This window comes from Leuciscus leuciscus (genome assembly GCF_965113295.1).
Source record: "Leuciscus leuciscus genome assembly, chromosome: 18".
In the NCBI taxonomy this organism is placed as follows: Eukaryota; Metazoa; Chordata; class Actinopteri; order Cypriniformes; family Leuciscidae; genus Leuciscus; species Leuciscus leuciscus.
The window spans coordinates 24,287,236-24,310,216 of NC_138742.1; the positions used below are offsets into that span (position 1 = coordinate 24,287,236).

General features: G+C 37.2%; 3 protein-coding genes and 3 long non-coding RNA genes across 6 annotated transcripts; 3 read left to right on the forward strand and 3 right to left on the reverse strand.

Annotated features, from left to right (window-relative positions):
* Window positions 1-135: 135 nt before the first annotated feature.
* Window positions 136-10,283, reverse strand: snx21 (sorting nexin family member 21). The gene is made up of 4 exons (XM_082145209.1): window positions 10,005-10,283; window positions 8,923-9,208; window positions 7,373-7,530; window positions 136-2,430 (listed from the first exon to the last, which is right to left on the reverse strand). The coding sequence occupies exons 2-4, from the start codon at window positions 9,188-9,190 to the stop codon at window positions 1,666-1,668; spliced, it is 1,191 nt and encodes a 396-aa protein (XP_082001335.1). The 5' UTR covers window positions 9,191-9,208; window positions 10,005-10,283; the 3' UTR covers window positions 136-1,665.
* On the reverse strand, window positions 2,913-3,114 carry LOC309480729. The gene is made up of 2 exons (XR_014199764.1): window positions 3,025-3,114; window positions 2,913-2,982 (listed from the first exon to the last, which is right to left on the reverse strand). It is a non-coding gene; the product is annotated as an uncharacterized lncRNA (long non-coding RNA).
* Window positions 3,070-3,386, forward strand: LOC309480723. The gene is made up of 2 exons (XR_014199757.1): window positions 3,070-3,170; window positions 3,260-3,386. It is a non-coding gene; the product is annotated as an uncharacterized lncRNA (long non-coding RNA).
* A 345-nt stretch (window positions 10,284-10,628) lies between the features above and the next one.
* Window positions 10,629-15,906, forward strand: haus8 (HAUS augmin like complex subunit 8). Its single transcript, XM_082145208.1, has 10 exons — window positions 10,629-10,787; window positions 11,604-11,665; window positions 11,752-11,810; window positions 11,895-12,027; window positions 12,174-12,281; window positions 12,375-12,466; window positions 14,799-14,957; window positions 15,039-15,180; window positions 15,406-15,547; window positions 15,717-15,906. The coding sequence occupies exons 1-10, from the start codon at window positions 10,720-10,722 to the stop codon at window positions 15,844-15,846; spliced, it is 1,095 nt and encodes a 364-aa protein (XP_082001334.1). The 5' UTR covers window positions 10,629-10,719; the 3' UTR covers window positions 15,847-15,906.
* Window positions 12,712-14,790, reverse strand: LOC309480726. The gene is made up of 2 exons (XR_014199761.1): window positions 13,386-14,790; window positions 12,712-13,306 (listed from the first exon to the last, which is right to left on the reverse strand). It is a non-coding gene; the product is annotated as an uncharacterized lncRNA (long non-coding RNA).
* Window positions 15,907-16,615: 709 nt separating the features above from the next.
* sac3d1 (SAC3 domain containing 1) lies at window positions 16,616-22,923 on the forward strand. Its single transcript, XM_082144450.1, has 4 exons — window positions 16,616-16,713; window positions 20,126-20,498; window positions 20,580-20,856; window positions 22,007-22,923. Exons 1-4 carry the CDS (start codon window positions 16,688-16,690, stop codon window positions 22,468-22,470), a joined length of 1,140 nt encoding a protein of 379 aa, XP_082000576.1. The 5' UTR covers window positions 16,616-16,687; the 3' UTR covers window positions 22,471-22,923.
* The last annotated feature ends 58 nt before the right edge of the window (window positions 22,924-22,981 follow it).

The following is a 22,981-nucleotide window of genomic DNA, read 5'->3' on the forward strand; positions in this document are numbered from 1 at the left end:
TGAGCTGTAGGTGTTTGTTACCAATGCAGTGTAAGAAAATCACATTTAATGGGCCTATTATTCCGAGGAACCTTCTATCGAGGAGCTTGAAAAGAAACACAAATAATATTTACCAAAATGCAAATTTAACGCATCTGAGACTAGTGTAAAAAGTTTATTGATATACTGTAAATTGAACTGGATTTTCCTTGAACAATTCCAGTGCATAAAACCATTTGAAATACAAAATTTGAATAAAATCCAGGAAGCATTTATTTATTGTAACAGGCCCTTTAGCCAAAATGCATTTTTTTTTTTTAAATGGGAAAATTTGAGAAAACTTGGAAATCTCAAGTTTTGCAGAGTATATTACGCTGTTAATGTTAAAACTATACTCCACAACAAATAAATTAACACATAAATAAATATATTCAAATTCAAATTTAGTAAGTAACAGAGGGAAAAACCGTAATCTGTTTAACCAGTATACAAATATATCTGAGTTTGTGTGCAACAATCTGTAAAACAATGCAAGATTTTACAAAAAAGATTGGGCTCAGACATTAAAAATGTAATTTTTGAAATGAATAACTATGTAGTATTGAAAGAATGATATTGTTCTCTAAATATATTCAAAATCATTCAATAAAAAGGCTCTCTATGACACATAAAAGCATCCTTTTAATTATATGGAAAAAAAATCTGTTAAAACACGTGTAGTGTTATTTGCACTGCAGAAATGAACAGATTTGACGTTTGTGCAAGAGTTATTTAAAATCACTTTGAGCTCAGTAACAAAACATACATTTAAAACTGTACTTTACAGTATTACCATTTGAAGGCTTCTGTTGTAGCAGTATCCGACAAATTCATTTATAATTTACACCAAAAGTGGATATTCCCTTTATTTTAAGAATTTATACTACATAATTTACTGAAAAGGCAAATCAGCCCAGCAGCTGAATGTAAACAACACCCTTCAGAGTCGACAGCCTCGCTTAATACTTTCCCATGTCCATTTGAAATAATGTGTAATAGTGGCGCTGAAATGAAGGCTGACTGATTCAAGTCCCCTAAAGAACAAGACAAACACAACTGTTACATCTCTGTGAAATTCATGACGGCTGAAAATAAATGCTCTTGGTGTCACACCAAAACCCGATTCCCAGTTGAATATTAACAGGATACAAAAAATAGTGTAACACTTTACAAGTTCAATTTGTTAACATGTATTAATGCATTAGGTATCATGAACTAAGAATAAACCACAATTCTTTACAGCATTAATTAATCTAGGTGATTGTAATAAATACACTACTGTTGACTGTAAATTAACTCATAATTCACTAATGTTCATTTATGTTTGAAAACATCACTTGAAATGTTACAATTGTATTAGTGTATTTTAGAAATGAACTTCAACTTTAAAAGTATTGTTTGTTGTTAATTCATAATATTTAAGTCTTAAGGCATTAAGTAATGTTAACAAACTGAGTCTTATTGTAAAGTGTCACCAATTCAAGAATAAAGCTAATAAACGCTATTGAAATGTGCCCATGAAATGCATGTGTAGAGTTAATATTAATTCCACAGGTTTCCTTAGTGACCTAATCTTACATATTGCTTTCAGAAACATCCCTCATATTCATATATATATATATATATTTAAAAAAGGATCCTAAATGCTTATGGAACATCTTCACTTTTGCTCTTAGCCCTGACCAGCCCCTCGCTGTCCTCGATGCTCTCTTTAAAGAGACACTCCTTCAGGTTGGGCTGATTCCCTAGATCAATCCCCTGCTCCTGGATCTCCAGCAGAAGAGCTTCCCAGCGCCTCTTGTCCTTCGAGATCTTCCAGGACAGCCTGACGTTGGATTGCAGGAGGGGGATGAGCAGAGGGTGCAACTGGTGTTGCTGCAAAGCCTCCTGGGAAGGCGCTAGATCCTGCAGGGCTCGGTCGCAGTGTTCCTGAGCCTCACCGAGTTGTTCCATCTCTTGGAAGCAGATGACCAAGGCGGAGAGCGTGAAGAACCAATGAACCCTCTGCATCTGGTTGAGCTGCAGGATCTGATGGCATCCTAACTTCTCCTGGAGTCTAAGAGCGTTGAGAAGAGGCCCCAGGGCATCTTGGTAGCGGCCCACTCGCATCAGCATCTGGCCAGCGCGCAGATCACCCAGGTAGAAGAACTCAAGGAACGTAGGTGTGGTCCGCAGTTCAGGGAGGGAGTGAAGGTGGGTCAGGTACTGCTCGAACGCCCGGCTGCGCTTGGCAATGGTCTCGGCGGCGAAGTTTTTGCGCAGCTTCTTGCGAGGGAAGTGCACGCCGTCCATCTCGTCTCCGTGACGCCGGCGCAAGCGGCTGTGTAGCCGTTCGAAGTCAGTGTAGCGCCGCGTGATGACAGCGGGAGTTTTGTCAAACGTGCCAGAGTGGATGACATGGATCGTGTAGAGCTAATGAGAAAAAGTGTATGTGACTTCATGTGAAACCAGAGAAACAAAACCAGCAACTGTTCAACTGATCCATGAAATTATGCTTTTTTTTTTCTTTTTTTTTTTAAATGCAGTTCATGCATACACCGAATGATGAGCATGTTTTTAATTTCTGAATTAAACGTTTTTGGGGCATAAATTAAAAAAATATGATCGTACTGTCCTGATATAATAATGAAGAATAAAGCATCATTAAAATGTTTGCATAATCTTTCTCATAATATACATTGCAGCATCACTTCTTTTCTCAGTGTCTGAAATGGTTTGATAAAGCAGGGGTTCTCAAACTTTTTGGGGCCAGGGACCCTTTAGAGGGGAACATTTTTTCCAAGGACCTCCTCATAATTATAACAGTGATTAAGTGCTTGCTAGAGTTTGTACTCTTATAATCAAAAAGCATGTCTAAAATGAAATTATACAACATATACAATTTATCAAAGATATATTAAAGCAACACCAAGTAACTTTTGCTCTCGGGGTCCCCCTACAGTTGGGAAACAGTATTGTCTTCTACTGCGGTCGTAAAATCTGTCATGGTTACACCAGGGGATACACGTGCATTTGTTGACAAGCCGATACCCCTGAACTCTGCAGAAGGAGTTCTCACATCTTGGGCAGACTGCCTGCGTTGCGTGTGAAATGTCTTCATCCCAGGTACAGTGGCATATATTTCAGCATGTCATATGAATATAATTTCATGGGTTTTATTTTTTTCAAAAGCCAAAAGATCACGTAGCTCACGTTTACAAGCCAGCGTCAATATAATAGCCTACTGGCTACTGTTTTACAGAATGCAAATTCAATTCAATGTTTGTGTGGTAGGTAATAGCCATATATCGTCAATATTATAATATCAAGCTACCATAGATGAATCTGCAAAGTTGAAAAATCGATTTGCATTATAGCCTGAGGCAAGACACTTTCACCAGAAAAATAAATAAACAAACATGACTATCAGCCTGCAGTCATTAGGCTACTTAGCCTAAAAGATAATTTTGTCCGTCTAATCATGTATTATTTACTTGCAAGAATGTAGCTCCTACCAAATTTGTACACGCCGTTTAGACATAGGCTTACTTCTGACTTTTTTTTTTGTCCGTTGCTGCTTTGGCCATGACAAAAACATGCGCAGGAAAGCCGGAAAACAAACGCTGGTTGGCCTCTCACGTCCAAATTTGAGGAAGTGGTGGGGGAAGTGACGTATGCCGTAACGCAGTCGAATTTTGTAGTTCTTTCTGTGCTCGGGTTACTACCCGAACCCCGAAGTTACGCAGTGCCAGTAAAAGCGATACAGACCCCGTCAGGCTATGGCAGACGTGTCATTCAACCTATTGTAAGTCGATGTACCATCACAAGGGTCTTGGAAAAAAAAATTTTTTAGGGCCATTTGAAATCCGTTCGATTTTTTTCTTTTTCTTTTTTCAATTTAAGGATTGAATTTAATTGTATTAATCAATAAGCACGTCTAGACAATTTAATTCATTAAACTTTAACTTAATTTTTAAAATGTTTGCAATAACTTATGTAAAAAAATAATAATTAACAAATTTTTTTCAAAAATGGCAGTAATTAAATGTAAATTTTATTAGTATTATTACTGTGAGAATTACATTGTACTGTACAAGAGTAATATGTTTCTGTTATAATTTAAGTTAAACTGAACTTTTATTTTGAGTTTGAAGATATGATATGATGATAGTTTTATCAAGTGAAACGCTGGTGAAGGGACTCTCAGAGCAGGTCTGGAGATTAAGATCATGTGTTCGTGTCCTGATATAGTGAGACAGCAGACGCTAAAAACACCATGAGCGAGACGTCTCGCATGCTTGAGCATGTGTACAGATGAAGCCGCTCATTATGCAGAGTTCATATTTAATTAGCAGTCTTTCTGCTCTTTAATATTCCCAGATGCTAGTGCAGATCGCAATTTGATAAAGTGTACAGTCCTACTTTTGATTTGTTAATCCAAAATTTGCCAAATTCTGTGACATTCCGCATTATACTGCAAATTCCATTTTTATAACTGGATTCCGCGATTCGTCATTGCGGAAATCATAGGGCCCTACATTTATTTCGAGGACCCCCTGGCTATGGGGCACGGACCCCACTTTGAGAACCCCTGCGATAAAGGATCCAATCTCTTTAAAGGGTAACTAAACCCTAAACCACATTTTTTTTAGTTAATGATCTGTAAGAATGGGGCTTTATTAATGCTGTTCATTGATTCAAGTAACTTTTTTGACATTTGGGTATAAAGTGTTTTAATTTTACAATATATGGTGTAAAAACGTCTGAGTGCTGCCCTCTTAAGGTTGAACGGTGGCTACTGCAATTGAATTTTCCTATTGGATGTTTGCGGTGGCAAGTGACGTAAGCGGTGGCAGGTGACGTAAGCAGGTTCCAGCTCACCACGCCCCTGGTACGAGCTCACCACGCCCTTGGTACGAGCTCACCACGCCCCTGGTACGAGCTCACCACGCCCCTGGTACGAGCTAGCGTAGATTTATCTGTATTGTACAGTGGTCAGGAGGGTACGTAGGTGTAGTGTTAATTGCTGGTTGCAACAGCACTGCTGGACTGCATAGCTTTCCAGCAGACTTGGAAATTAGGCGCCAGTGTTTGCATGCACTTGGCCTGGAAGACTGTGAGTGTGAAACCTGCATTTTACGTGGGATTGCTTTTCCAACGCAATAGAGGTGGAAATGGGCTTCTCCACACAGCTCGCGCTGAAAAGCGGCGCAGTGCCAAACGCTGCTACTCCTGTATGGACTCCACCACCGCAGCGGCGTCTTGATGTGAGTGATCATATATATTTTAATCACAATTTATGGTTAGGCTAAGTTAATCCTATGGGGTCAACAAACGCGTCGGCGCATTTTGCTGGATTTTTTCACATAGCGGCAAAATATGAATATGCCTATAGAGAGCGCACGCTATTGACATCAGCTCGATACAACTCATCAGATGCATGTACTTTACGTCGTCTTGCGCCCCTGTGAGCAAACTCTCCATTTTAGAGAGTCTGACAGCAGGATTCTCAGGTGCACGCCCCCCCGCTCACGGTTCGTCCCCTCTATCTCCGCTGGGGTCTGCCCACTTTTCTAGCATTTTTCAAATATTGCCAGTGGGTGGAGTCAGGCTCTGACCAGGAGTTTAGTTACCCTTTAAACCCCTCCTTTCCGAGAGCCTGCTCTGCTCTGATTGGTAAGATAACTCAGAGTCTGTTGTGATTGGTCCACCAAACGAAACGCACCATATCTGAATTTCGGTTCCGGATCATCCTTCGCACTTGATACACAGTGAGATAAACAGTAACGATTGTGTCTTTTTTATTCAAGCCAGAGTCCTCATCCTTTGAAAGTTCATGCAAATTGGATTTGCTTTGGCAGCGCAGAAAACAGTGTCTTCTCGACAACACAAACTCTTCCAGTCTCAGCTACAACTACACTGTTTGAGGGTCAAAGTAGTAGTGGTGGGAGAAAAAAATCGATCCATCGATGCATCGCGATTCTCTCTCCAACGATTCTGGATCGATTCTGAGAATTTCAGAATCGATTCTGAGCTTAGTTTTTTACCAGATGTGCGATGACGCTGAGTTTGCTTTAGGAACACCCGTCTTCTGCTTGCTAACAATTCCTCACACACGTACACAACTCGAACCTTCCGTAAAATAATCTTTCATAAAGTTCGGAAAGGTTGAAGCGAATTACAAGGACATTCACAGGCTTCGTTGCACAGGATGCGCTGTGAGAGACGCGCGCTTGTTTTGATGTTACACTTAAAGTGTGCTGTCTCACCCGTCTGTATTTTCCTTACAAATGCTCTACGAAGTCATCATTTATGTGGTTTGGAATGCAGTGGACTTATATATTTAAAATATGAATCTCACTAACAGAAGGCTGCTTTCAATTTTAAATGCTGACGCGCGCTTTGTTTGTGTACGAGACTGCTCGCGCAAGCGGCTGTGCGACTCCATGTAAGTGGTTTAATACTTGTGCAAAATGAACGTAAACACAGCCAGTTATGTCTTAAGGGATTAAACGGACAGGACAAACCACATTACTTCTTATATTTCAAAAGAGATCTGAGCGTGAATGCAGCTTAATAGATCTCCCGCAGTCTATGTCATAGTAAAATACAAAAGTACGATGAAGAAAAATCACTCACAGTTCTTGAATGGAAAATGTTCAGATAATCTTAAATACTGAAAGCACTCTTTGTTTGTTGTTTGTCATGTTTCTATGCTCCTCTTTATTATTTGCTACTTGCTTGTATGTTTTGAAGTTATATAAGTTTAAAATTCTTAAAATACAACTGTTTTAATTCTTTTTTTAAATTTGTAATTATTTTTAAAAAAGTACTTAATTACTTATGTAAACTAATGAATTAATAAGGGGGGAAAAGTAGATAAAGAATCGATCTGGAATCGGATCGTGACCTCCAGAATCGGAATCGGATCGGATCGTGAGGTGACTAAAGATTCCCACCTCTACAAAGTAGATGCTGTTCACGGGCAGCTAATGAAGACTATAGGCTGGCATTATGCAAATTTCTTACAAACCTATGTAGGTTCTAGCAGGAAGTAAGACTGGTATTACTACTTAAGTCTCATTTCAGGCAGTTCAGAATCGATTCTTTTGGAGACAGAAACTTTGCAGACTTTTTACATTCTCAAACAGCTATATTACACATTACATGAAAGGTAATATCTGAAAAAGCATAACAGTGTACGAAAACTTTGAGACAGGAAAAGTCATGTAAAAATGACTTTTATTTGGACAATCTTGTAAGTCATTGGCCCAAATATAAAATGCTGTTTTTAATGTTTGTATAAATATGTAATGTGTTTTAAAGTTGCTAAAAAATGATTGAAATGGTTCACAGTTGTGTCTTATGTACTTACCACATACTTGGAATTTGTATCATGGACAACACTGGCATCGGTCACCTCAAAAATGAGTTTTTCAGGAATGCAACGAGTTCTTGAGCTCTTGTAGTTTTCTTGTAGTTGTCTGGTGATCAAATTTGAGGTTTTGGGGGAAGGACCTATCGGGCTGGTCTCTATAAAGCAAAGACAAAATTAACTACAAATGTGAAGTATCTAGTGAACTAAAAGTGAACCAAAAAGAAGAAGTGAAATTGACCTACAAAGAGATTATTGTAAGTTTATAAACACCATGTACATATGCTTAAGCTAAAAGGAAGAGCTCATGCCAAATGCTGTTTCTAAAAGAATGGGGTTTTTCCATGCAAACTCTTTTTCCATTCAATAGCAGTTCATAGTAATGACAGCTTTCAAGCTCCAAAAATAATACACCATCAAAGTGGTTCATTCAACTTCTGCGCTACAATACAAGTCTTTCAATTATAAGCTGCTGTGGAAAAAAAGCGTCAGCTAAATCAACAAATAAATGTAAAAAATGTAACTGTAAATCTTCTGAAGTCATGTGATAGCTTTGTGAACAGAAACTTGTTCATCACTAATGAGGTTCCATATCACTGAAGAGCTGAACTCGCATTCATATTTAGATTAAAATATAATCATTGTCACCAAAAGCTACTGTTTTCCATGTGTCCAAATCATTTGGCAACATAAATATGCAGAATAAGGAATGTGTTTCGAGAACTGCAAGAACTGAGGTGATTTTCAGCGAATTCTGACCTAAAATTGAGTATGTTCCTCACACACAGTTATCCATAAGATTTGCAATATGCCGTATAATACAGGCAGATGGGATACCTTTATGGTGTTTTGTCCTTTTTAAAGCTTGAAAGCTCTGCTCAATAATAACAGAATATACACTACCATTTAAATTTTTGGGGTGAATAAGATTTATTTTATTTTTTTAAAGAAATTAAAACGTTTATTCAGAAAGGATGCAAATAAACTTATTTAAATGTCTGTATACATTTATGTTAAAAAGGTTTCTATTTCAAATGCTGTTCAAATAATAATAAATATTTTTTTGAGCATCAAATCATCATGTTAGAATGATTTCTGAAGGATCTGTGACACTGAAGACTGGAGTAGTGATGCTGAAAATTCAGCTTTGCTATTATAGGAATAAATTACATTTTCAAATATATTAAAACAGAAAACAGTTATTTTAAATTGTAATAATAATACTTCACAATATTACTGTTTTACTGTATTTTTGATTAAATAAATACAGCCTTGGCGATCACAAGAGCCTTTGAAAAACATAAAAAAATCTTACAGACCCCAGAGTTTTGAACAGTGTAAGTTGAGGACAAGAATGAGTAAATGACTGTATTTAAATTTTTGGATAAACAAGCCTATTCCTTTAATAGCTTCTGCACATGTAGCTTGGACTTCAACTCACCAACACAAATTTTGCTGTTCTACTCCTCTATAAAGCATATACCTTGTCCTTTACACTACCAAATTATAATATGTTAGCTTTTTAAAAGATATGTATGATTGATGACTACCTGTGCTGCTACATGCATTATCTATGGACTCTCCAAAAAAGTCAGAGTCACTATCTGCCCCCGACGCGTCTCCCGGATCCTCAGAGTCCAGGACCCCATCACCCTCGAAGCACAGGGTCCCTCCGAGCCTGGCCGACACGCAGTCTATATCATCCTCAAGCTCAGAACTTTCTGGAAAGTCATCCGTTCTGTGGCCGTCTGTCTCTGAAGGAAGCTCCCCTTCTTTGAACAGTGAACGGCGAAGTCTGTCGAATAGTTTAGAGGCCATCCCAGCTTTGCTCCAACCCTGAAGAGCACAAAAGAGAAGGATTCCTGAATATAATATGCATTCAAATCATGACATTACATATGGCAGATGTTTTAATGTCCTGTAAAACCATTGACTATCAAATGTGTCTAACAAGCCTGCTGACAGTCTGAGGCAGTAATGGAAACACTGAAGTTCAAACCTCTCATGAACTTTCATTGAGCTGTGAAACGAGAGAGCAAACCTTAAGGGAAACTGATCTGTCACATAAATATTTATTATTTATTGAGGGGTTTGGTGAAAAGAGACTCACAATAGCATTGAATGTCTGTAATTTCCATGGAAGAAATCGGAGTAAAAACAGGCGTCATACTTATTTATCGTTAGATAAATTTGTGAACACATCATGCACAAAGTTTCATAAACACTCATGAGTATGCAGCACGTTTCAGGCTCATATTTAAAGTTTTCCTAATAATTCGCATAAACAAGTTATATTTACCACGTTTCGTCATTTACAAATGGAGAAACTTTTGAAAACATCTAGGAAAGTGGGAGCAGCGACCGCAGAAAGTGGATTATAACTCTTAGCTTGCTACGTGCTAATAATAACATCGCGCTTAATCAGCATAACTTCCACAACTTATAAAAGTGAAGACAATTTACAATAATTAAACAAAATCATCACTTAAATCCATCAAATATCTGTTAAGCAGCTCTACAAGTTGTCAGACACCAAGTTTGAGGTTAACTTTTCTTGCTAACTATGGCTAATCTAACATTTTCAACTCCAAAATGATGAACAAACATATGAAACATGAATATCTCAACTTACCCGAGTTATAGACCTCTAAACTACATATGATCAGCTCTTCATGGTGCTGGATAAATCATTTCTACGTGCAAATAGAGAGAAGGAGCTGTGTAAACATGGATAGGATTTGGGAGTTGTTCCCTGTCCATAAGAAGCGGACGGACAGACACGCGCTTGACAACTGATTGACAGAAACAAAACAGGAGAAAACGTTTTACATGCCTTCATAAAAATGTATTTGATAATACATTTATGTACAGATCTGTGCAGTTTTGCTTGGCGCATTTGTGTTTTTAACTTTTAATTCTGAATTATTTTGTTTATCTTTACATGCCAATCGTTTCTATCTGTTTTAATTTAACCGCCATACATGGAGCATATTGCATTCAGAGTATAAGAATATATGATTCTATGATCTATATATTAAAACTACATATTTATTACGTCAAAACTATAATGGATTGTTTTTATTACAAAATGTTTTAAAATTCAGGAAGTTAATTACTCGTAACTGAGTCATTACAATGGGGAAAAATCATTGCATCATATTGCGATGTACAGGAAAAAAGAGAGACTGTTATTAGTATTACTGTGTGTGTTTACACTCCAGGCTGAGAGGTGGCGCTGAACGCAACTCATGTTAGCGCTTCAAGCACACAGAGGAAGACAATCGATAAAACGCGGGTTACAAAAACATCATAACAGTCTTCGATCCGATTCTGAGTTGTATAGCGAAATGGCATCTAAAAAGCCGTCGTTAAATATACGTAAAGTTGAGAAAATAGCTTCAAGTGACTCAAAAAAGTAAGATTTTATATTTTATTTGGAGTTCAATTCTCTAAATCATTTCGTGAACTGTTGAATTATGAACTTGTTGCTTGTAAGTTACAATGTAACGTTACACACTAATAACTTTTTGCATTATTTGTTTTCTGTGAAGTGTCATGCGTATTAGCCTTACTCTTGGGCCAGTGTTGATCTTGTAAAGTAATAGTTAAGATAATATAAGTAATATAAATATTGTGGCCCACTAGACACCTTATTTTGAAAATGACAATGAATAAACCTATTGACTTGATTTAAAAAGGAAACATGATGGAAATGAAACTAACTTAAGTGGGCTTGATAAGATGACATTATTACTACTACTAAGTAATATGAATTATTTGGTCTAATAATTACTAAAAGACATGTGATCTCTGTTTCTGCTACATGAGCTGAAGTATGGGTCAAAGTCCAATTCAAACTCTTAGACTGTGATACTAATTTCACAAAACAGTTGAAATTTAGTCTTTAAAGGTGCAATAGGTGATTCTCCGGCAAAAAAATGTTTTATGCTGGTTGAAAGTCTCCTCATATCCTGATAGCAATCACTGTTAAGTGGTCTAAATGTATTTTTATAAATATATATCATCTGTGGAAGGCGTAGGACCATAAAATGTTCGTTAAATCATTGCATTCGGTCCGAATGAAATGATAATGTGTACCCTTGTCAGTCAACATGTGTTTGGCAGCCTGTTCATGCAGACATCATACTCATCAGCGCGTTCATGTACGCACCTATTGCACCTTTAAGACAATTTCATGAATGCAAACATTCAGACAGCCTCTGTTTTTCAGTTTATCCACCGAAAATGAAGTCAGTAGTGGAAATAACAGTGGTGCGAGGAGGAAAACCAAAAGTAAGAGGATAACTTACAACTTCTCATAACTCATTAATGTTATTATACTGACAATTCTGACCATTTCATCTGATCTTGATTTTTAGCGCCAGGCACAATTGTAAAGTCTAGGTACATGCAAACCGAAACAAAGGCTCCTGCAAAGGTAACTGACTGCAAAATAATAGGAATAACCTGTACATTATGTTTCCATACTAAATCTTGACATCAGTGTTGCTGTGTTCTGTAGAGCAGTGTACAGCAGCAATCAGTTCTGATGCCACCCAGACCGTCCTCTCCCAGACTAGGCAACACACGAAAGCCGAGGGAAGGCGTCCTGTCGAGACGGACAATAAGCACTCCGGCATACAGTGACTCTACCTGTGAGTGTTGGGCTAATCGGATTCAATATTCACTATCTGCATCTCTATAGGGTCTCTGTGTTGGTTAAACTAGTTCAGTTGTTGTATAGGCTTTATTTTATTAGATCAATTACTTGATGACTGATGAATGTGATGTTTTCCCACAGTGGCCTCCAGCATTCTGGAATCCTCAAATTTGGGAGGAAGTGTTTTTCAGTCGACTGTGTTGGATGGCCACTGCATACGTCCAGATTTTGATGTCTCCGTTATTAAAGGTGAGGTACTTGTGTGGTCTGGAGTAGAGCAGTAATGGGATTTTGTTTTAACAGTCGTTTGAACGGCTTGCATAACAAGTTTTAATTTTCTAGACAAAGTTGCGCCGCCAGGCACAGTGGACCCCAAGAATGAAGAAAGGGACATGGCGATGGAGACGTTTTTGCTGGCCTTCCTCACTGCTAAGGTCTGATGTTAAGTTGATCAATATAGTTATTGAAGATGTCCCACAACTTTACCTGTGAATTTGTTTTTGTTTCGTTAAAAAAGCAATGCTTTTACACAAAAATAGTTTTTTGTTTTGTTTTGTTTTTTTGGCTAGTACACCAATTGTGACTACTCCACACCACGCTTCATCACCCCAATGGAATTTATGTACTGCTACTACCACATTACACATTCAGATATGCTCAGTCTAGTGCATATGCATACTGTATATATTAGGGGTGCAACGGTACAGATAGCCCACGGTACGGTCCGTACCTCGGTTTTTGGGCCACGGTCTCGGTTCGGTTTCGGTACATGTTTTGTGCAGAAAGAGACTGCTATTTCATCCCAAAAATATGTTTTATTTTTCTTATGAGCATAAACAGAATGTCACAGTAGGAAGAACATCAATGTATGGAATAAATTAACACTCTAGTCTGTACTGAACAACACTAAGTAATACAACCTCTTCAACTATCACTTATATGAAATACAAAATGTAAACAAACACACTTCAAAATATTCAAGTGGATCCCAATTCCAAACCTTGATAACTGGTATATGAAGTGATCAATGTGAAAGAAAAAGTGCACTTTTACCTTTAACAAACATAAATTAGCTTGTGCGTTGAATATAAAAAAAAGCAGAGCAAAATAATATAATAAAAAAAATACTGCATTCAGGATACAAAGTGCAATGTTATTTACTCATCCACTATTGAGAGATTCTTGTGCAAAAAGATGAGTCTATCAACACTGTCTGGTGCAAGGCGAGACCGGTTGGCACTAACGATGTCCCCAGCAGTGGAGAAAATTCTCAACTTTTCAGAATGCCGCAAGCGCACCGTAGGACACGTGACAAGAACCAACCAGAGCGCAGCTGATGGTTGCTTTAGCAACGACAGACGCCTCCGGAGCGCAACCGCCCTAGCGCTTTGGAAAAAGGAGAACGCGGCGCGCCTAGCGTTTTCTACGCGTTTTTAGGCGCGATATGTGAACGGCGCTTAAAGCAAAAACTAAAAGGATCAGCGTGAACTCAATGGCAAAACCGAACGGTCTGGGATTTTACCGTGTACCGTTGCATCCCTAGTATATATTATCATACACACAGAGATATATATTCCCAAATCCACATACCTACATCCTTGCATAACAAACATTTCATTTGCCAGCATTTGATTAAAGTGCCCCATTATGTTCCTAATTTTGTTTTGGAGGCCTCCTACAAAAGGTTTACGTGCATCCATGGTCAAAAAACGCATAATTTTCTTATAATAGACATTGCAGCATTACTTCTTTTCAGCTCGATCAAAGATTCTCTAAACCCCATCTTCCCGATACTCTGTCTACTCTGCTCTGATTGGTCTGATGGGCCAGTCTGTTGTGATTGGTCTACTCTGCTCTGATTGGTCAGATGGGACAGCCATTTGTAGTGGTGTCCGAAACCATAGTGGATGTTATCGAGTGCCCTCATTCAATCCCACAATGCACCGCATTAACGAGTGTGCAACTGATGTACGATCAATGGCTAGAGAATACCCATAATGCCCTGTGAGAGTCGCGCGCTGAATTAATTCCCGTGTCACGCCAGGAGATGGCGACCACAGCTCTATCAATCATCCATCCATTTTCCAAACCGTGCTGGTCTAGCGTAATATTATACAGGTATAAATTCCTTTTTAATGGATAATTAAATTGTTTAATTAAGGCTTATATGCTAGTTTCCATGTCAGGGTTCAAGATAAATCTTTTCATTACTACTGGAGCTGCCAGTTTACCAAGTTTCAAATGATTATTAAACCGCAAGTACAATCTATGCAGAAACGGCAGCCATTCCGGCGCACTCAGTGTCCGAATTCACTCACTCGTTTTCATTCACTCCTTCAAGTGGACTATATTAGTGGAGTAACGTAGGAAAATAGTGAATGAGGGTATAGGGGGCGATTTCAAACACAGCACTAGTCTTTTGTAATTGGTCTACTCCGCTCTGATTGGTCAGGTGGGCCAGTCTGTTGTGATTGGTCTTCTCTGCTCTGATTGGTCAGGTGGGTCAGTCTGTTTTGATTGGTCTTCTCTGCTCTGATTGGTGAGGTGGGCCAGTCTGTTGTGATTGGTCTTCTCTGCTCTGATTGGTCAGGTGGGCCAGTCTGTTGTGATTGGTCTACTCTGCTCTGATTGGTGAGGTGAAATAGCTCCTGCATTTAGAGCATAAACAAAATATTAACAAATATTGAGCATATTAATACAAAATAGTTGATGCATAAACATTTCCATTTTTTTAAAGCCCTTGTTTGATAATGTTTTTGTTTCTAGATTGAACATAATACCCGAAAAATGAGAGAGGAGGCTGAGAGGAATGTTCTGGCCGTCATGGAGAAAGAGCAGCAGTTGAGAGCACAAGTTAACCAAAAGAAACGACAGTATCTGCTGCTGGAAAAGCAGAAACAACTCAACAGTTTACTGGACGTACAGGTGAGGTCATCTTCACACATTTAACTCTGCTTAAATCTTAATGTTAACACATCTCACATTTGAGCATTTTTTTTAATGCAGATTGAGGCTTTAAGTCCTGTTGCTGCTGCAGCAAACACATTTGCAGAGGAGTACAAGTCATTTGCCACAGCCGTCGATGCCACGAGACACAAGCTTCCTGTGAAGAATGTGCACATTGGAGAGGACCCAGAGCAGTTTCTAGGTGAGGTTTGCTCAACAATTTATTTGATGACATTTGTATTTTATATTGTGCAATTTTTGGGTATGTCTTTGTTAAACATGTTATATTGTTGGATGTGAAGTCATTAAGTACGAGACATTGTGTGTTATTGAGGGATTGAAATGACTGGTCAGTGCGCCTTGAATCCAACTGGTGATTTTTGAATAATTCAAATCAGGTCTAATGAAAAATATTTGTCTTGCACAGACAAAGCGGTCGGATGTCTGAGTCAGAGCGAGCGTCTCTTGCAACACTATACAAAGGACATTCCCACTGACTGTGAGGCTATAACAGAGTGTCTTGGAGAGATGAAAAATACAGCAAATGAAATCAGCCAGCAGCTGACGAGGTAAGAGCAATTCAGTCTCCTTATACGAAAGACTTTGCACATTGTGAAGCCCCTAGTACCGAAACATGTACCTTATTTTTCAAACAATGCTTGATGTGCATTTCATCTGTGCTGGTCTATATATTAACTTACTTTGCATGTCCATTTGCTGTTTCATATTTTCTTGTAGGACTTTTTCTGATCTTCTGGAGGTGTCTTCATTAGTAAGCCGGGAGACAGTTTTGGTCCAGCAGTCACTGGAGGAAGGCCAGATCGGACAGAGCACAGCCCAGACACTCTTCTGCCCCTCCATGACATGATATGCTGTATAATTAAAGCATCTATTTACAATGAAATAATTAAAGAATGTAAATAATCAATGAATTGTAGGTATTTATTTCATACATTACTGAAGCAGGATTTAAGGAATTAAACATATTCGTGGTACATATTCATAGGTCTGGTGATGGTGTGTATTTTATTAGAAAAACAGTGATTCATATTTGAATTACAAATGAAAACATTTCGGTTGAGAAATTGATAGGTTTCTGTTGGTTTTGTTTTTATTGTCTAAATTATTAAATTGAGATCAACACACCAAACATGTATGTGTATATGTACATAGAGAGATAAATATTTGATACCATACTGATTTCATCAATAACTCAAAGTCCTTTACACCTAACATTAATTACTGGGAACTGAACTGACTTGTGAAGGGGTTTTGGAGTCATTACTCTGGTTGCTTCAGATATGTGATTCACTTTTCCTAGAAAAAATAAAATAACCATAATAATATGTGTGTGTGCCCCATTTCAAAAAGATGTTGTAAACACTTAAAGTTTTTTTTTTTTTGTAAATTTTAAAGTTGATGGTCTTAACCATAGCATAGACTGTAAAAGGTCTTAACAAGAAGAAATAAATCCATGAATAGAATCTCTGCAGCTTTTAACTAGAAATAATGTTACGGTAATATTGCACAGTTTATTATTTTATGTTCATAAACAGTTTTCTGTTGTTTTAATTAAATATCTATATATCTAAAGCATAATAAGAATTCAGCGGATATGACGTACAGCGTCGTGGAAACAGGCGACCAATCGGAGATGTCTTTATGGCAAGTGACGTGTAAGCAGTTGTGATGATCAGCAGACACGACCAATGAACAACACAGCCATGAGTAACGCGTGAGTCTTCCGAAAGCTTGTTTTTATTTTGATTAATGCACGACGATATGACATGAACATATTATTTTTAAATACCACTGTAAAAGTTTAACTGAGACCCGTTTGATACAAAGAGTATCCGCAGACAGAAACAGTCTTTGTTAGAACAGGGCTGATGTCAACAGTATAAAGCACATAGTAGCAGATTACTACCTCTTGCAAATGCCAAATGTATAGATCAGGATTGTATGATGTTGTGCGACAAAGATATTTCTATAGATGAAGTTAGATCTGGGATCAGTAAACTGAAAGATAATAAATCTCCTGGTAACGACGGTTTGATTAGCGAATTTTACAAGGAATTTCAAGAACAGTTATCTACATTTTTATTATGTGTGTTTAATGAAGCTATAGAACGTGGCGAGTTACCTCCATCATTACGCCAGGGACTGATTAGTTTGATACCAAAAGCTAATAAGGACACTACCCTTATCGAAAACTGGAGACCGATTACATTACTTAATAACGACATTAAGGTATTTGCTATTATTTTTGCAGAAAGATTGAAAAAATGCTTAGAACAAATTATAGATGATTGCCAATCAGGATTCATGAAGGGCAGACATATAAGTAATAACATTCGTTTGGTCCTAGATTTAATTGATTATAATGAGTATATTGATAGTGAAAGTTTTAGCATTCGACACTGTTAACCACAATTTTATGTTTTGAGACTTTAGATTTTTTTGGCTTTGGTAATTTCTTTAAAAGGGCCATTTGTACGTTATATAATGGGTGTAATAGCTCAGTAAAACTTGCAAATGGCACTACCCCCAGATTTCTTTTAGAAAGAGGCATAAGGCAGGGATGCCCAATATCACCTTTTTTGTTTTTACTTGTAACTCAGACAATGACTCTTTATATTAAAATTTTTAATTTTAACGGCATCAGGATTTTAGAAAGAGAAATAAAATGCTGTCAATTAGCAGATGATACAACAATATTTGTTCGAGATTCATTAGAAATTAAAAGTGTGATTGATTGTTTAAATAACTTTTCATTAGTCTCAGGGTTAAAATTAAACTTAAACAAATGTGAGTTGTTCCCTCTGAAAAATAGTGATGATCTTGATATTAATGGCATCCCAGTAAAGAATGTTATTACCTATTTATGAATAAAAATATGTAAAGACGAAAAGGAAAGGGGTCAGCTTAATTTTCAATCTGTAGTTCAAAAAGTTAAAAATAGATTTAATTTATGGTTAATGCGAGACTTGTCAATTAATGGTAGAATTCTTTTATCAAAAACTGAATGTTTATCTCGTCTGCTCTATCCTGCTATTTCACTAGAAGTCCCTGATAACATAATTAAAGAAGTCGATAAAAATCTTTTCAATTTCATTTGGAGAAATAGATCTCATTACATTAAAAAAGGTACCTTAACTAATTCGGTTTGTAATGGAGGTTTAAATGTGCTTGACTTCAGCACTTCAAATTCAATTTTAAAAAACAGATGGCTCAAGCACTACTTTCAATACAAAAATAAAATTTGGTATTTAATTCCTAATCTACTTTTTGAAAAGATGGGTGGGGTTGCTTTTCTGTTGCAATGCAACTTTGAAATCAGTAAGATTCCTGTTAGACTAAGTCATTTTCACAGGCAGGTGCTACTCTCGTGGATGCTTATCTACAAACATAATTTTTCTCCAAACAAATGTATAATTTGGAATAACCGGTATATAACGTTTAAGCATAAAACTTTGTTTTTTCAAAAATGGGTTGATAATGGCATCATATTTGTTAAACAGTTATTTAATGAAAATGGGCACCTGTATACATATGTAGAATTTCTTCAAAAGTATAATATTCCAATAATACCAAAAGAATATTGTATAGTGTTCGATGCTATACCATCCGGTTTAAAATGTCTGTTTAAAGGAAATGTGAATAAGGAGACTGTGAGTTTCAGATCTGAGTTAATATTGCTGATAAAAGATGGAATAATTACTTTATTAGGAAGTTACTTACTGAATACAGCCCAATACCTTCTAAAACATACTGGCTTTCTAAAGTTGAGTGCATTGACTGGAAATATGCATTGTTGCTGCCAAAAAAATATTGCATAACAAAGAAGTACATTTTAAGATACTTCATCTGGTGTACCCAGTTAAAACTCTTTTCCTTCGGTTTCGTGCTGATGTAGATGTTGAATGTGTTTTCTGTGGCACTGAGGAGGAAAGTATTGTCCATTTATTTTTTAGTTGCATTTACAGCAAAATGTTTTGGGTAGATTTGGAATGTTTTCTTTGTAAATGTTTAGGGATGAAAATTTATTTTTCTGAAAAATATGTTTATTTTTATTTTAATGGACAAAGACTGTCACCAGATGTGGCATTCATGATTAATCTCTGTTTGATAATGGGAAAATACCATATTCATAAGCAAAAATGGGCTAAAGAAAAACCCAATTTTTTGTTGTTTCGGATAGAAATGAAGAGTTATATTGAGTTACTACTTGGGTTGAAAAACAGCAAAGCAAAACGTACTAGGTCTTTATGTGAAGCTTTTAGGTTATTTATTTGATGATCTCGTACTCTTTTTCTTTTCCTTTTATATTATTTTCTTTTTCTTTTACTTGTGTAATTCATTTTAATTTTGCACTATATTTTCTTTTATTTTGTTGTAATGTTGAATTTTGAATATTGTCTGTATTTTTTTTGTTAAAATCTATTATCTGTATGTGACTGGCATTTAATAAAAAAATAAATAAATAAAATAATAAAAAAGATTACTACCTCTTGCACATGACAGAGTGCATAAAATCTGTTTTGGCGATGTGGCTTGGAAATAACTATTTTGAATCTTAAACGAGATAAATTATTGTCAATAAATAGAAAATAATTGCTCAGAAAGGTTGCAGTGAGAATCTTACAGACCTGTGCAATACCAGAAACCTAACAAGAGATGATAGAGCCTATTTATTTCCTTTTTGCAATAATTCGTCATTTTCAACTCTTTTAATTAATCTCTTTTAAACCGTATATAATAATATATATATATATATATACTGTTTAAAAGAGCTGTTTTCTATTTGAATATCTTTTAAAGTGTAATTTATTCCTGTGATCAAAGCTGAATTTTCATCTTAATTACTCTATTCTTCAGTGTCACATGATCTTCAGAAATCATTTCTAATATGCTGATTTGATGCTGTTTTTATCAATTGTGTGGTGCTCAATTATTAATAATGGTTCTAATAATTAATATTGATAAAAACAGGTTTTACTGGTTAATTATTGTTACAATATATTGTTAAAATATATTACAGTAGAAAACAGTTACTTTAAATTGAAATAATATTTTATAATTTCACATACAGACATATGTACAGTATATATATATATATATGTGTGTGTGTGTGTGTGTGTGTTCAGGTGGCATCATTCTAGGAGGGGTCGAGGACACAGGCATAAGGAGCAGGGTCGACCGAACAGGGAGCGGACGGTTGAGCAGAAAGCTGAAGACTCAGTGCCCCGTGGCGCCTGTATGACTATGTGCCCTGCCAATGAATTACGCCAGCGGGAGGCCCAGAATCGACTGCACAGGTTTGAGATGTTGGCGGGCACAGAGCGGGATCGCTTGCCGTGTGCTGATGCGTCACGTGCTGTCAAAGAGTACTCGCGACCTGCCGCGGGGAAAGACTCCACGAGAGCCACTGACCTTCGGCCTCCATCTGTGCTTTTAAAGACTGTGTGCTACCTAGTTGATGACATTGCAGCTTCCTCTACATTTCAGCCATGGACAGAGGTATGGAAATTTCATTTTGTCATCTTTATCTGTAATATGATGGCCATTTGAAGCCTGTCTTGTTTATGTTCTGATCCACAGGTGTACAGTTTTGTGTCTGACCGCCTGCGTAGCGTTCGGCAGGACATGATTATCCAGCGTGCGTCGGGGCCGGACTGTGTGGCTGTGCTGGAGAAAAGCGTGCGATTCCTTCTCTACGCCTCCTATAGACTCTGCGGGCAGCCACTTCAATATTATGACCCGCGTATCAATGACACTCACCTGCAGGAAAGCTTGAGCTGGTTGCTGGAGAGCTACAGAGATGGGAAACACCGGCATCAAGAGGAGTTCCAGGCCTTGAGTTTGCTCTATAACTTGGGTGAGTGAGTGAGTGAGTGGAAACTGCTAGAGCTCTCAGTGCTGGTTAATATCAGTATATTGATTGTATTGTAGTGTGTAGTATGTCCATGCAAATTTATCCAGGTGTGGCGAACTGCTAATGTACAAAATCATGTAAATTATTTGGTTAAGGATTACCTGAAAAATATTATATGCATATAAGCATTTTCCCAAAAATGGTAGTTGTGCGGTAAGTTGTGTGAGATGCTTTGGGGTAAGCTGTTCCAGCGGCTCTACTACTGGTAATATAGATTTTTTTAAGGGTCCTATTATTTCCATGATACGGAAAACGCGGACGTAATCTCGGAATCCGGTCATAAAAACAGAATTTACTGTATAACACGGAATTTGATGAAGAAATAAAAAGCAGGTCAGTACACTTAAATCAAATCGCGATATAGACTAGTGTCTTTGAATATTAATATTAAACCTCAAAAGAACAAATATGAATAAATATAAAATAAAATGAATAAAGATTAATTAAATTAATTTGACATGCTTTTTGATTATGGAAAAAATTAAATGGGCCCTATATTTTGCCTTCATACGCTGGAAATACTTTTACAGGTACTCTTAGAAAAAATTGAAAATGGGTTCACTACCTTTAAATATCCTGAATATTTCACCTTTTTTCTGAATAATTTATAATAGTTTGCAGCAAAATAATAGTTTGAAATGGGATTGGGTGTGTTATTATCGTTAACTAACTAAAACTATTTTGTTAATTGAAATAAAGATAGAATAAAAGAAAATATAAATGGATGAAAAAATATAAATAGATAATAGTTTATAATTTAAGGTGTAGTACTACTATTGCTAAATAAAAATAAATAAATAAAATTATTAATAAATAAAAAACCAAGAAATATATTTTTTTTTAAAGTACAAAAGCATATAAGAAAAATGCTAAAAAGTAACATATAAAAATAAAAGCCAATTCAAAATAATAATAACAATAATAGCATTTAAATAATACTAAAATAACACTGGCACTAATATTTTTTTCTAATTAATTTTCATATTTCCACACACATTTCACATTATCATATTTTACTTTGTTGCTCTCAAGTGTAAAATGGAGTTCTAATAGAGAACATATAAACATTCATATCTTTTCTTCATGCTTTCAGGTTCAACTCATGCCCTTCAACATGTTCTTGAGCTGCCGGAGAGAATACGCAGCTCTCCTGCTGTTCAACTCGCTCTGGCCGTGAGCAGGGCACATTCGGAGCGCAACCCAGTTCGGCTGCTCCGTCTAGCCCAGAAACTGGACTTCATCCAGGTCTGTGCCGTCCACCGGCACCTGCTGCCCTGCAGGAGAGACCTGCTCCTGCTCTACAGCCACGGGCACAGCAGCCGCAACTGCCGCTACCCTCTGCAGAGACTGGCACGCCTCCTCTCTCTCAAAGACCCGCTGGCGGCCGAGCTGTGCCGGGTGTACGGCGTCAACGTCAGCGGAGAGTGGGTGAGCTTCTCTAAGAGCTCCTTCAGCGAAGCTGCGTCTGGAGACCTGCAGTGCAGGCGTACGCATGAGCCGGTGGATGACGAGCAGTGGAACTGTCCTGCCGGCAGCGTGATTCACGGCTGTGCCTGAAACCACTGCTTTAAACTCTTGTTCATGTGCACTTAGCGGAATCTTTTAATAATGAACATTTCAGAGGCATTTCCTACTTCTGGAATGGTCAAAAAAGTTTCAATAAAGTTTTTGTATTTTATATATATATATTAGTGGTTGACCAATATGGGTTTTTCAGTGGCCATTGCTAATATTGACAACAGAAGGGTGGCCGATGGATGGCTAATAATTAGCCATATGTTAGTGATATAGGCTAACACTGTTTCTTAACCAGTAGTGACACAATGAAGCAATAAAAGGTTCTCTTTAATGTAAATCTTTTTAACAAATGTGACGAGCAAAATTACATTTTGTGAATCGCTTGGTTTCTTTTTCTGAGGCGTTGTGAGTTGTCCCAATGTCCCGCCCACGTGAAATCCCATTGGTTGAAACTCTGCACAACATTACTGCATATTAAACATATCAAATATGTTCTTATTGGCTGTGATTGTGCTGTGCAGCAGGTGTAAGGCTCATAACATTTAATTCA

Bases quoted from the DNA above. Each gene is read 5' to 3' on its own strand.
- snx21 (XM_082145209.1), bottom strand. From the start codon at position 9,190: ATGGCCTCTAAACTATTCGACAGACTTCGCCGTTCACTGTTCAAAGAA. The intron at 7,531-8,922 runs GTAGTCATCAAT...TTTGCTTTATAG, and splicing joins TAATGCATGTAGCAGCACAG to AGACCAGCCCGATAGGTCCT. The intron at 2,431-7,372 runs GTAAGTACATAA...TTTTCTCATTAG, and splicing joins ATACAAATTCCAAGTATGTG to CTCTACACGATCCATGTCAT.
- haus8 (XM_082145208.1), top strand. From the start codon at position 10,720: ATGGCATCTAAAAAGCCGTCGTTAAATATACGTAAAGTTGAGAAAATA. The intron at 11,666-11,751 runs GTAAGAGGATAA...CTTGATTTTTAG, and splicing joins TGCGAGGAGGAAAACCAAAA to CGCCAGGCACAATTGTAAAG. The intron at 12,467-14,798 runs GTCTGATGTTAA...TTTTGTTTCTAG, and splicing joins TGGCCTTCCTCACTGCTAAG to ATTGAACATAATACCCGAAA.
- sac3d1 (XM_082144450.1), top strand. From the start codon at position 16,688: ATGAACAACACAGCCATGAGTAACGC. The intron at 16,714-20,125 runs GTGAGTCTTCCG...GTGTGTGTTCAG, and splicing joins AACACAGCCATGAGTAACGC to GTGGCATCATTCTAGGAGGG. The intron at 20,499-20,579 runs GTATGGAAATTT...TCTGATCCACAG, and splicing joins CATTTCAGCCATGGACAGAG to GTGTACAGTTTTGTGTCTGA.